The sequence below is a fragment of the Chinchilla lanigera genome, unplaced genomic scaffold, assembly GCF_000276665.1.
Source record: "Chinchilla lanigera isolate Chin_1 unplaced genomic scaffold, ChiLan1.0 scaffold00054, whole genome shotgun sequence".
In the NCBI taxonomy this organism is placed as follows: domain Eukaryota; kingdom Metazoa; phylum Chordata; class Mammalia; order Rodentia; family Chinchillidae; genus Chinchilla; species Chinchilla lanigera.
Genome location: NW_004955455.1, coordinates 287,392 through 301,230, shown reverse-complemented (window position 1 = coordinate 301,230; position 13,839 = coordinate 287,392). Strand labels below are relative to the sequence as shown.

The window sequence follows — 13,839 nt, the reverse complement described above, 5'->3', positions numbered from 1 at the left end:
CAGAGGGGAAAACAAGCACAGAAAGGTTAAGTAACTGATCGAGGGTCACACAGATAATTCCTGCCATGGGTGGGTTTTAAGCACAGGAGGTCTGGCTCCAGATCCTGTGCCTCTAACCATGACTCCAGGCATATTGTTTTGACTGGTGGGGGAGAGAGGGCCTTGGTGTGTATCTCCTTCATCTCAGGGTCAAATACAGCCTACATAGAAATATAACTGCTTGGTGAATATTTTCAGGGGCCTGCGCCACACATGGGTCAACAAAAGCAATCATTTTTCATTGTCCATCTGTGGCAGGCATGGAGTAATTCCTGGAGCAGTGCCTAAATCAAAAGTCAGCAGGCCCTCCCTATGGACTTCATCTGGTCCACTGCCTGCTGTTGTTGTTGGGTGGTTGGGTATTTTGTAAATAAAAGTTTTAATAAAACATCCATTGCTTTATGTATTATCTGTGGTTACTTTCAGACCACAACAGCAATGTCCAGTAATTGTGATAGAGGTCATGTGGCCAACAGAGCCAAAAAAGATTTGCTGTCTGGCCCCTTGTAGAAAAAATTGGCAGATGCATGCCTTAAACAACAAGGGAAGAGTCTCAGCCTATGGGAGGGAAGAGGTGGCCACAGATGTTCTAAACTGCCTTCTAGTGTCTGAGCACCCTGCTCCTCCACTTGGTCCTCTGCTGCTTCTTGTTCCTGGGGAGGCAAAGACAGGTTCTAAAGCAGTGCCGGTGAACCTTCCAGAACTTTCAGTATACAACTTGCTGCTGCACATGTGCCATAGGTTCACCAGCACTGTCCTCCAGCATGTGGACAGATACACAGTCAGATACTGTCATCTCAGACTCCTCTGCTGCTGAGTTTGTCTCTGCTGTTTGGCAGCCACAGCCACCTGTGCCCACTGAGCCCATCTTACGTGGCCAGTGGACATGAGATGCACTGTAAGTATAAAATACACACAGGGTTTTGAAGACTTTGTATGCAAAAAAATACCTAAAATACCTTGTTAGTAATTCTATATTGATTGTATTTTAAAATGGTAACGCGGGATATAGTGAGTGAAACAAAATACACTGCCAGAATCTATTTCATGTTTCTTTTTTACCCTTTTTATGTGGCTCCTGGATAATTTCCTATTACTTATGTGGCTCTGTCATGTTCCTTTTGGATAGTGCTGGGCTAGTGCCAGATTTCTCAAACTCAGTACTGCTTTGTGTGTGAGCTTGTCCTGTGCCATGTAGGGTGTCTCTCACCTCCAGCAATGATATGCCGCCAGCATGAAGTGAATATCCAAGTTGTCACAACCAGAAACGTCTCTGGGCTTCACTGAAATGGCCCCAGTTGAGAAGGAACAGAGAGACGAGAGCCAATGGGAAAACAGTAAAGGGGGCATGAGTAATGGAATCAAATCCCCTGGGTTGGAATTTAAGCTCCTTCAGCCCCTCCACTGAACCTAAATTAAACCTCCCATGCCTCAGTTTGCTAATTTGTAAAAAGGATTGATAATAGCGCTGGACTCAGTAGTAACTGCTGCTGGTGGAAAGAGAAGGAGGATGTTGGTCATAGGAGACCAGCTATGTCACTACCTGGTGAGGCTTTGGGTGCTGAAGCTGTGTCACCACTCTGAGTTCAGTAACTGCTTTGGTGAAATGGGAAGAGAAATGCATCCATTAGAGGGATCACTGAGAATGATAAGGTGAGATCTCTGCCTAGTCCAGCACTTCGTGCAGAGTAGGCATTCATAAATATATCCCCATTCTGTCTTTACTCAGACATGGTATATGTGGGAGCTGTGCAGAGCAGGGCAGGGGAGAGGTTTGACCTCCAAGGAATTGGTTCTTCCGGCCGTCTCCCTGACCACTTGACCACTTCTTTCTATTTTGTGTCTCAAGTTGCCTCCAACCACTCAGGCACTTGCTCCATGTCTGTGAGCCCTGCCTGGATGATGGTTCCTGCTGGTCAGTCCATGCTGGTGGTGGCCAGGAGGATTCAGTGGGCACGAGCCAGATGTGACACCGCCTTCCCCACACTGGGCCCAAAGGAACAGCGCCCCAGTAATGTCTGAGCTCCCCCTTCCCCAGGGGCTGTGTGCCTGCCCCCTCTGCCATGTTGTCATTTCAGTGTTGGTCCCAGGGGAGTTGGGAGGAAGACACTGCAGAAGGTGGCTGGGGGTTTTGTGGATCAGTAGGGAAGGGATTCACTGGAGAGGCTCACATGGTGTGAGAGGTTGAGGTGGAGGCTTGGTCACCACACTTGTGCTGAACTGATCAGTGCCACCCTGAGGCTGGCTGTGAACTGGAGATGTTTTCCTAGGACATTTTACAGGTCTCACTGGCCTTTCTTAGCTAGCTCACTGGCCTTTCTTAGTGAGCCTGGTTAGGGAGGAAGAGTATGACAAGAACTGCATTCTGCAAGCAGCTTCATCTGTGTCTGTGGGTAGGACTGACCCTGTCGGCTGCTGAGCTTTGTGACAGGTGGAGCCAGATGCACATCCCTCCCCTCACAACTCAAAGGAAGAGTCAGAGTCACACCAGCTATAGTTGAGTGGTCATGGCTTACAGGGAAAATAGGCACACTCTCATTTCCCAGAGTAGAGATTAGAAAACCACGGCCCACAGGTCAAATCCAACCTCATTCTGTACAGCCCATGAGCTGATAATGGGTTTTATGTTCTTAAGTAACTGAACAGAAGAATGTTTTGTGATATGTAAAAATAATACCAAGTTCATAGTTGAGTGTTTGTCAACAAAGTTGTGTTGGAACATCCTCATGCTTGTTTATGTGTATGTCTGGCTACTGTTGGCATGTAACAGCAGAGTTGGCCATAGAAAAGTTTACTGAGCCTTAGCGTATGGAAAATGAGAATGTCGTACTCATTTACAGCTGCCAAGAGACCAGGAATCAGAGTGCAGAAATCATAACACAGTACATACGCATATGTCACCGGATGTTTGTTCTGTAGCTGCACGTATGGTGGTTTTCCCAAAGCTAAGAAAGAAGAAATTGAGACACTGAGAGCTTTGTTCTGGGAGCAGCCAGTTGTATATCACCAACGTCCAACAGTTAGAAGAGCAGGGTCTCTCCAGTGGGGCTGCTGTATCCACATTGTTATAAAAAGATTTTCCAAGGATGGTGTTAGACACCTATAATCCTAGCTTTCTGAAAGGTTGAAGCAGAAGGATTACAATTTTAAATCCAGTGTGGACAATTTCGTGAGACACTATCTCAAAATCTAAAATAGCTGCGAATGTAGTTGAGCATAAAAGCCCTGAGTTCAATCCCCAGTACCACAAAAAAAAGTAAAAATACAGATTTGAGGCTTTGTCTCTGCGAGGTTTTAATTCAGTAAGTGAGAGCTATAGGATGGGCATATGGCTTTTTACCAAGCCCTCCCAAGATTCTGGGGATTGCCAGTCTGTGTGGACCCACATAAATGTGCAGCATTGTTGTTCAGTACCGTGGACAGCACCCCCACCGCCCTCTGGGTCTCCTGCCCTAGGGTGCTGTCCCTCTTCTATTGGGATAGGCTTCCCTAGCGCACCACCAGGAGCTCCCCACAAGTACCCTGCAGGCTCCTGTCCTTCCCATCAGCATCTTGTGAGCACAATTAAATGACAACATGGCGAGGCGGCCTGCTCTGGGATTGGGCTTGTTTTCTTGGCTTTAGTCTCTTCCTGTCTCTTTGGCTTTCATCAGCTCTGTCCATTTGCTGGAGCTTCCAAATCATGGTGGTGGCTTTCATTGGATCAGTAACTCCCCAAGGGCCAATGTCAGACTACGATCGGGGTTGTATTTCCTACTTTCAGATTGGAGGTCTTTCCCTGTCCCTGTGCCACCCTGGTGGGGAGCTAACTGCTTTGGTGTAAGGCTTCTGTTGCCCACATATACCTAACCAGCTCTTCTTCTGCCCCTTCCACATACCGCAGTCCCCCAGGATCTGATGGATGTCTCTGTGAGCAACCTCCCATCTCTATGGCAACCTAGTCCCCGGAAATCCTCCTGTTCATCCTGTTCACAGACTGGCTCAGCTGATGGCAGCTCAAACAGTGGCTGCAACCATGAAAGGTAGGGGGGGCTTGCTCTGTGGATAGGAGAGACTGAAGGGCTGACCAGAGCCGTATAGATGCCTATTTCTGGCCATGCAGTGAATTTGGAGTCATGAACATAGGCCTATGGAATCATCCAGCGCTGTGGTAAATGTTAGCCTTGTGCAATCCTGACCACAGGAGCTTGCTTATGTTTGTCAGGACAAACAAGATTATGGTTTGGTAACAAACAGTCATGAAATCTCATAGGCTTTTTATGGCAAATTTTATCTGTCACACATGCAGTGTGTCTTATCATAGGTCAGCTGAGAGTCTCCTATGTCCAAACCAAGGTTCCTGGCTAATGGAGCAGCCACTGGCTTGGATGTTGCTAGAGTGACAGTGGGAGTGATACCTCTGGAGGGGTTTTAGCAAACAGGAAATGTTGATTATTTCTACTCCCAACCCATTGGCCCTACACACAAGGGACCAGGAAGTGTACCGCTACCATGTGCTTGGAAGGCAGAAACCAGAAATACTATTTAATGGCAACAACCTATGTCTCAGTTTGGTCTTCTACAAAATGCTTAATGCACAGGACTATTAGGATCACATTAAATAATGATTTAATGTGGCCAGCACAAAATACCTGGCACATGGTAGTGTTCAATAAATTACACTTTTATTGTACAGAATTAATTTTCAAGTTCATCTCCTTCCTTGCCCACAGAGCTCCTGTCTCTTTGAACTAAGCCAGTTCACAAGAATGGTCTTGTTTCCCACTAGGCCAGCCAGGGAGAAAGCAATCCTTTTGTCTTTGGTAGGCGTTTGTCCCAGTGGGAGGTCCAGTCTTTAGCCATACATGAAGAGTCTGCTTAATATCACCCCAAGATCATGTGTATATACTTCAGCATGAGATGTTTTAATGTAACTGGAGATTCTCAAACTTTGAGTCACCTGGGGGAGGTAGCAAAGCATACTGGTCCCAGACCTACCTCCTAGATGTCCTGCTTGAGGGAGTGCTCTATGTAGGACCTAGGAATCTACATGTTAGAGAGATTCCAAGTGACTATTGGACTGGCCCACTGATAAGTGCTACTCTACCTCATACTCACTTCCATAGTGTATCCTTCATGCCTGTAGCAAAGGAAAGCTCTCCACCTTGCAGAACACCAAACCTGCTATGCAACAGTTTTCCGTGTGATGCTTTTCTTATGTATCCTAAGCAAATCTAAATCTAAGCAGCCTGAGGACACAAAGGGGGCCACTTTAATGTTTAAAGCTTCTTCTCTAGTTCTCCTGGGTTTCTCTGGGTGTCTCTTAGAACGTCCTAAGATTGAATATGCAGATACTCTTCCATTCTGTCCTCTGCAGAAGTACATGACAGTTCTTTGGCAGTCCTTGTTTCTCCAGCAGTGCTGAGAGAACCACTTCTTTCTTTTAGTCAGAACAGCACCTAAAAATTCCTGTGCAGAAAGAAGCTTTGAGACATTACCTCCTTTGTAATCAGCCAAATTCTGAATTCTAGTTTGGCTTACTGGGAACTCCTAGGAACTCTTAGGGAACCCTTAGGAATTCTTTCTGAAAGTAACAGAACCTTACTTCAGACTGGTTCAGGAAAAGAAAGATGAAAAATGTGTTGGCGTAACTGAGAAGTTCGGAAGCACAGCAGCTTCAGGACTGGCCTGATTCCAATAGCCAAGATAAAAATCCCTCTTTCTTCAGATGTTGTGTCTGCTTGCCTTTGTGCTAGTTCCCAATACAATGGTACATGTCCCACTACTGTAGAAACCCAACCAGAAAAAAAGAGTCTGTGTTTCCCACTAGTTCCAAAGAAAGTCCCAGGGCTGATTCTCATTGGCCCAGTTGGGTCACATGACCACCTCTATGCCAAATACCATGACTCCATCCTGGATCATGTACTGGTAGAGTTATTCATCCACAGAGCCTTACAGAAGAGGTGGTTCCTCAAAGGAAAATCCGGAAGCTGATAGCAGAAGGACAGCCATGCTGCTGTTGGGTGGGCAGTAATCTTAGCAGCCCATGCTGTGGTCCCTCTGCTGGCTAATTTTAATCTACCCTCAAGAGTGGATGAAGTCAGGTCCTCTTCAGACAACCTGTGCTGTGGTTCTGTTCCTGTTCTAAGCATCTTCTCTTTACACTTGCAGGGCTCCTTTGAAACTGCTCTGTGACAATATGAAGTACCAGATCCTTTCCAGAGCCTTCTATGGATGTATGTATACATATTCATTGCTGGTGTGGTATCCAACAAGCATTTATTGAGTGGCTACTATATGTCAGCAATAGCAGGGTGAGGAGCCAGACTCTGGAGTTTGAACTTGTGCTCTTCTAGTTCCTAGTTGCCTGGTTTTGATGAAATTGCCCTAACCTCGTTTCCTCATCTACATATCAGGTGTACGTTTTATCCTGGGGTCCTAGGAGAGGGTGGTGAACACTGCGGCCCCAGGGAAGGAGTTTGGTTTAATCAACACTGTACCCCAAGCCTCACTTTGGGGAGTTAGTTTTTCAGGATTGGAGAACCCTAATACCTCATATGGAATGTTGTAGGTGCTCAATAAATGTCTGTTCCCTTCTTTTGTGGGAAGAATAATGTGATCTCTGATCCTGTTCTTGAAAGTTTAAAATTTCTAATTCAGGCATTCTATTCTGATAACTCCCATTTATCAGGTGAGGAAACTAAAGCAGAAAGAGGCAAAGGGAATTGTCCGGGGTCACACAGCTAACAGGGAGAAGCGCTGACACTTGAATCTGACCTGCCTACCTCTCAAGGCTTTGTTTTTTCTCCTCTCTGCTATATTGATTCTTAGTAGGTTTTATTGCCCCAGCCCCATGGCCTAGATGGGGGAGATAAAACATGCATTTTCAGGCATTCTAGAAAAGTCTTAATCTGACCCACACAGGCCTGTGTGTGCAGTAGCAGTGCAGCTCAATTCCTGTGTGCCTAGAGAGGCACAGAGAGCATGATCTCCACTCAGACAAGGTTTCTCCTGTCCTTTTGCCACCATCCTCAGAGCCAGTGCAGGGCCAGGCACTAGGCAAGCATTTATCAGACCCAAATGGAAGATGTTCTGGCCAAAGGAGTGGGGTGGAGCTGGGTCTGGAATGACATTCACATGTCACATCCCTAGTGATGGTTAGAGCCCATATTCGAACCAGGAGGCCTGGATCTAAAGCCCAGCCCTACTGTTTGTAGTGGTATGACTTGGGCAAATAATATAACTAGTCTGTGCCTAAGTTTCCCCATCCACAAAATGGAGATGATAATAGTACCTGCTTCATAAGAGTAGAGGTAAGAAATGAGTTACATTATGCAAACCTTGGGACCAGGCCCTGGCACACAGAATTTGCTATGTAAGTGACAACTTTCCTGCAGTTGTCTTCATCAGCATCATGTTTATTCCTGTTGGGAGGATGCGTCCTCAGGCTTCTTGGAGGTCCAGATTCTCTCTAGGGCTGGGGACAAGATGGCTAGAGAGAGTCAGGAGGAAGGGCACTGTCAGAGCAAACAGCACAGGCTTGCACATGCTAGGAGCTTCCTATGTGCTACGCATGATGCCCAACACCCTGCAGGTGCCAGGGGTGCAGCAGATGAGGGGTAGCACATGGCAGGCATTCTTTGAGAGGGGCGGTGCTGTCCCCATATTGTTGACTCAGTGGACCTTTCTTTGTCCAGCTGCAGTTGGAGCAAGAGTCCATGTTTCACATTCCCTTCTGTGTGGAATGAGGGCATATGTAAGCACAAGAAGCCCAAGGAGTCCCTGGCCCCCTTCCTTCACATCCCTTCTCTGCCAACCTGCCAGTTAAATATGTCGGCTTCTGATATAGGAGGGTGGTGGTACCCTAGCCAAGGCTGAGAAAGGTGACAAAACTTTGCTAGGATTAAGCAGTCAAGCCAGCACATGACATCACCCTTGTCTCCAAGTCTTACTTTCTTTGTCTGGAAAAGGGAGTGGTGAGAATTTGCTCAGTATGGGGTCCAGAGAGCTGGGCAGTGAGACAGTATTTTAAAGACCATGAAACAAGGTAAAGGGTATCACACAGTAGATGATGATACTTTCCTTCCCTGTCCTACAGGGCTTGCCTACTGCAGACACCTGTCCACAGTGAGGACCCACTTGTCAGCCCTTGTCAACCACATGATTGTGTCTCCAGACGTGCCCTGTGATGCTGGGCAGGGGCTGACGGCTGGGATCTGGGAGCAGTACCTTCAGGACAGCACAGTAAGCCTGGGCAGGGCTTGGGCTGTAGTAGGGTGGAGGCTTTCTATGTCTTCTGAGGAGTAAATGCCCTTGCTTGTGGGAGCCCAAGGTCCCATGCCTGGGTTGCCCATATGCACATTGAAGGACACTCATATTCTTGAGATTTCCAAACCCACAACTCTGCCTGTTAGGGTTTAAATTGAGAGACTTGGAAACATACACAGGTTAGCATCCCTTATGTGAAAATCCAATCCAAAATGCTCCAAAATCTCAAACTTTTCGAGCACAAACTTGACACCACAGTGGAAGATTCCATACAAGCTACTTGACCTTAAATGACAGGTCAGAGTCAAAATGCAGATACACTAATAGTATCTATATAAAATTATCTTCAGGCTGTTTGTATAAGGTATAAATGAAACACATGAATTGGGTCCCTTCCCCCCAAAATATTTCATTTCATATATGAAAAAATTACAGAATCTGAGAAAATCTGAAATCCAAAACAGTTCTGGTCCCAAGCATTTTCATAAGAGGTGTTCAATCTGTATGCTTTCCTGAGAGTAAAGAATGCATCAGTTAGCATTTATTATTGAGCATTGGCTGTACACTCCATCCTGCACAAGTTTCTGTGACCTGTGTCTAGCTCCATGTAATTTATGGTTTAGGTGAAACTGTAAGAAGAGCACTGGAGTTTGAGGGAGACAGCCAGATCACAAAGACATTTTCTACCACTAGAACTCTTTTCTCCCATCTCCACCTTTGGGCCTGAAGTTCTAAAAATACTTCACCTAAAGGTAGTCATTCCTTAAATGTTTTCTAAAATTTCCTTAGTAAAATTCAGTTTTTTCCTGGAAGGAGAATGTGTTTGAAAAATTTCATCATCAAATGGTTAGGGAAGCCAGGTATGGCAGTGCATGCCTATAATCCCAACACTCTGGGAGACTGAGGGAGAGATTGCAAATATGAGCTCAGCCTGGGCGATTTAGTGACTTAGTGATGCCCTGTCTCACAGTGAAAAATTTTAAAAGAGGCCTGGAGGTGTAGCTCAGTGCAGAGGCACTGGGTTCAATCCCCAGTACTCCCCTGAAGGTTGGGGATTCTTTAAATAGTTTTCTGTATTCAGTGGAACTTCCCAGAACTTTGGTTATGCCAATAACCTGATCACATTCAGGAAATCAGGGGTATGGAGACAAGTGTATAGAACAGTGATGGTGAACTTTTTAGAGCTTTCAGTGATAAAGATAGCCCGCCGTAGCATGTATGCCAAGATTAGCCACCAGTGATGTAAGACATTCTCTCAAATGTATTTGACCATAGGAAACGTGGTTGGAAAAATGCAGCCCATGGCTTTTAGAAGGCAGAACTCACTTTGGGAAGGACTAATTTATGCCAAGAACATGATTTTGGAGAAGGCACCTGTTTCCTCCACGTGGGTGGATCTGTGGCTCTATTGGCTTTGTGCCTTCTGTCCAGGTCTGAAGAAGCCAAACTTAGAAGCACCTGGGATGGGCTGGTTCCCATACCTTGTGAGAAGCTGCTCTTTGAGCTTTCCTAGGGAGTGGGAAAGTTGCCAGGGGACTCGGGGAAAAACACATTGATTCCTAAGCCTGGACTAAAAGAATTATTTTTCTTTTCACCAGAAATAGTTGTTTTTTAAATTATAGGAGTAATGATCTTTTACTGTAGCAATTCAAAGAATAAAGAATGAAGGTACATAAAATTTAAAAATTATCATCTCCATTGTCCCCTGCATGAATGGTCAGTCTCACTTGATGTAGGATGTTCTTTATGTTCCATGTGCTTACCCATAGCAATATCTATATCCTTATACCTTACCTATATCTCTGTATCTGTAAATATAGATATAGAGCAATATGGAGTCATATATAGGTTGAGTGTTCATAGCATATATATATATATAATATATAAGACATTAGATATATAGCTTATCTGTATTTTTAGATACAAATCTACATAGCTATAGCTAGATTTGTATCTGTATATGTATTATACAGGTTATGTTTCTACATCTATTATATCTACATAGATTTGTTACCTATAGCTAGGTATCTATATCTTATTTTTGATCTCTTATGAAATAGATAACTATTATATAGAATATATAAGTAGGTAAATCCTTAGAAAGTATTGAGGTATATAAGTCTGTACCTCAATAATAATTATATCTACCTTACCATATGCTGTATTTTAAAATGTGCTAATGTTATATGTATTTGTATCTTAATTGACCAATTTCTTTTATGTCCACTGAATGAATAGACATCTTCCAGATTTCTAGATGAGATATTGAATGTTAGAACCTTACACCTCATATGAATAGCCCACACTTTACTCAAATCTCCCCCTAGCAACAGACATCTCTTTTTAAACAGTTACTTCAAACATTATTGCAGTTGACATAAGCACGGACCTTTCTGGACTGGTATTTTTATTTCAAGAATGGATTCCTAGAAGTAAAATTGATTGCCATATATTTAAATTTTAAACAGATAAGCACACTTTTTCAGAAGGTCATAAGGTTCATCATCACAGTCTCTGAGTGTGCATGTTTCCTGAGAAATTTAAAACATTTATAGATTACTCAGCTCTACTCCAGCTCAAACTAATTTAGTATCTCCAAGAGTAGAGCCCAAGAATCTATATTTTGAAAGTTCCCCAGTGCTGTGGTGATCTTCCCAATTTGGAAGGCACCAACTGAAGGACAAATCAGTTGAAATAATAAATTGACCAACAGTAATTATTTTTTACCTAACATGTACTCTTCCCAGACTGTTTGGCCACATTTTTACCACTTTTGGTTGCATTGTCATATTAGGTTAGACTAAGCACCGGTAACAGCCCCCCTATTTGAGTTACTGATACCATGAGGTTTTACTCCTTGCTCACTTAACAGTCGTGGATGGACGTTTCTGATGAGTGGGCATCTGTCTCCCCGAGAGATTGAGGCTCCTTCAGCTTGTGATCTCACCATTTTCTGGGCTTTGTGGTCATCTACCTCCCGATAGCAGGAGGGAAAATGGTGAAAGGGAATCTACCTGCTTTTTCCTGTCCTTGGCCTACACGTGGCTTACATTACTTTCACAATTGTCGCAAGTAATTTTCGAACAGCTTCACAAAGCTGTCTATGTAAAACAAGTCAGAATTCCCAAGAGACAAAAGAATGGTTGGTTTTTGTGTTTCAGGTGGTGCATCCAAGACTGGGCTTACCACACGAAACAGGCTTATAATGTTGGAGTATGCAGTAAAGAGGTCGGAGGAAACAGGGCAAGCACGCGTACAGTTGGGGCCTGCAGTTCCCTCAGCTTAGCTAATCCTGACTTTCATTTGCATGAGAATGAATTTTTTAAGTGGGCTTAATAAGCTCCATATGCAATGTAGCACATAGTTATTAATATCATGCTAATGTGCATAAAAGGTATTAGTGTATGAAGTCGCAACTAGATGTGTTCATGTTAGATTAATTCACTGTAGAGTACTTTCCTTAGAGCTGAGTCAAGATGAGTAACTTCAATATAGTATTTCCCAACAGGCACATGAAACATTGACTGAACTTTAAACAGAAATGTTAATTTGTTGTATACTGGCCTTTTAAATTTTCTTTATAAAAGGGGTTCATTCTAGACATGTTTTGTACCTTGTTTTTTTGTTTTTATTTTTCACTTAATACACACAACATCCTTCATATAGTTGCTTATAGATGGACCTCATTCCTTTTTAAATCTCTTGTGGGGTACACATACAGGTACACATAGTCCCCCATTAATAGACAGTTGGGCTGGGGATTTGCCCATATTTGGCTTTTTCCTGTGATGTTCCAGTGTATATCCAGGTACATAGGACTGTATTTATTCATGTAAGGATCTGTAAGACTGCATCTGGTAGGCAAGACTTCTGGGCCACAGAGCCACCCCCGCTTTTCTCTGGACCAAACCCTTTGCTTCCCCCACCACTGCAGAGTTATGAGGAGCAGGAGCTGCTACGCCTAATCTATTACGGAGGTATCCAGCCAGAGATCCGCAAAGCCGTGTGGCCCTTCCTCCTCGGCCATTACCAGTTTGGAATGACGGAGACAGACAGGAAGGAGGTGGGTTAACCGTGATGGATAGCAGGGTCTTTGGCTGCCAAAGGAGCCCAGGTGCTGTGGGGCGAGGGAGCTCTGGTTCCATGTTGAGCCAAGGTGGGCAAGGAGATACGAGGGAGCTGGGATCTCAAGGATAATGTTGTCCAACAGAACAACACTTTCTAAATAAATGTTTCATAGGAGGGTCACAATTTCAAGCCCGGCTTGGGCAACTTAGCCACTAAATAAGACCTTGTCTCAAAATACACCATTAAAAACCAGAACTGGTGCCTCATGCCTGCAATCCCAGCACTTGGGAAGTTGAGACAAGAGGATCACTGGGAATCCAAGGCCAGCCTGGACTGCATAGTGAATTCAAGCCAGCCTGAACTACCTAGTGAGACCCTGTCTCAATAAATAAATAAATGAAATAAAAATTTTGTTAAATTAAGAAGTAGATAGGGGGGTATAGCCTGGAGTTTAATTCTCAGTACTACAAAAGAGCAAAATGATATGAAACAAAAAAAATGGAGACCCTGACTATTCCTTAATGCAGTTTTCCTCAATGGTATCATCTAGCAAAGCTATAACATAGTGCAATAATGCAGTCAGGGTATTGACCTTGGTACAGTAGATCTGTTTGATTCAGTTTCATTTGTACTCCTTTGTGTGTATTTAGTTCTCTTCATTTTCCTCAAATGTGGAGATTTGCGCTCACCACCACAGTCAACATACAGAATATTTCTGATGCTGTAAGGATATTCTTGTCCTTTTATACCCACCCTACCTCCCTCCTAACACCATCCCCAACTCCTGGCAGCCACTAATCTGTTCTCGTTTCCTGCATGTTAAATAAATGGAATCACACAGCATGTAACCTTTGGGATTAACTTTTTTCATTCAGCATCAGTTTCTGGAGCTCTATGCAGGTTGTTGAATCAATAGGTAGATATACCCCAGTGTCATGAGTAGCCTTAGATAGGTAGCTGTGTTTCCAGTTTTTTTACTTTTGTGAACAAAGCTACAGTGGACATGCATGGACAGGTTTCTGTGTAAGCATAAGTTGTCATTTCCCTTGAATAAGTGCACAGTGGTGCAGTTGCTGGGTGGTACAATAGCTCCAAACTGCCACATTCTGGCAGCAGCTACACCCTTTTACATTCCCACCAGCCACGTATGAGTGAGTCACATCTGCATCTTCACCAGAGTTTGGTGCTGCCACTGTTTTTTGTTTTTTGTTTTGGGGGGAGTTTGGGGTTTCTTTGGTTGGTTGGTTTGCTTTGTTCTTTGTTTTTTAGCCACTCTGGCAGGAGTGTAAGTGACATTTCGTTGTTTTGATTTCCTACATGGCTGATGGGGTTGAATACCTTCCTGTGTACTTATTGGCCATCATTTATCTTGGGTGAAGTGTCTGCTCATGTCTTTGTGCATCTTTTTATTAGAATGTATGATTTTTGACTGTTGAGAGTTTTTTTTATACACTTCAAATGATCATTCTTTGTTGGATAAGAGTT

General features: G+C 44.0%; 1 protein-coding gene across 2 annotated transcripts in view; it reads left to right on the top strand.

Annotated features, from left to right (window-relative positions):
* Positions 1-13,839, top strand: part of Sgsm1 (small G protein signaling modulator 1) — an 84,608-nt gene that overhangs the window by 41,849 nt on the left and 28,920 nt on the right. The window contains exons 13-17 of one of the 2 annotated variants that reach the window (XM_005396135.2): positions 1,889-2,050; positions 3,923-4,061; positions 6,190-6,254; positions 8,117-8,262; positions 12,221-12,349. In XM_005396135.2, coding sequence (XP_005396192.1) covers positions 1,889-2,050; positions 3,923-4,061; positions 6,190-6,254; positions 8,117-8,262; positions 12,221-12,349 — 641 coding nt within the window. The remainder of the gene's footprint in view (positions 1-1,888; positions 2,051-3,922; positions 4,062-6,189; positions 6,255-8,116; positions 8,263-12,220; positions 12,350-13,839) is intronic. The other variant, XM_005396136.2, reaches the window with a different exon arrangement.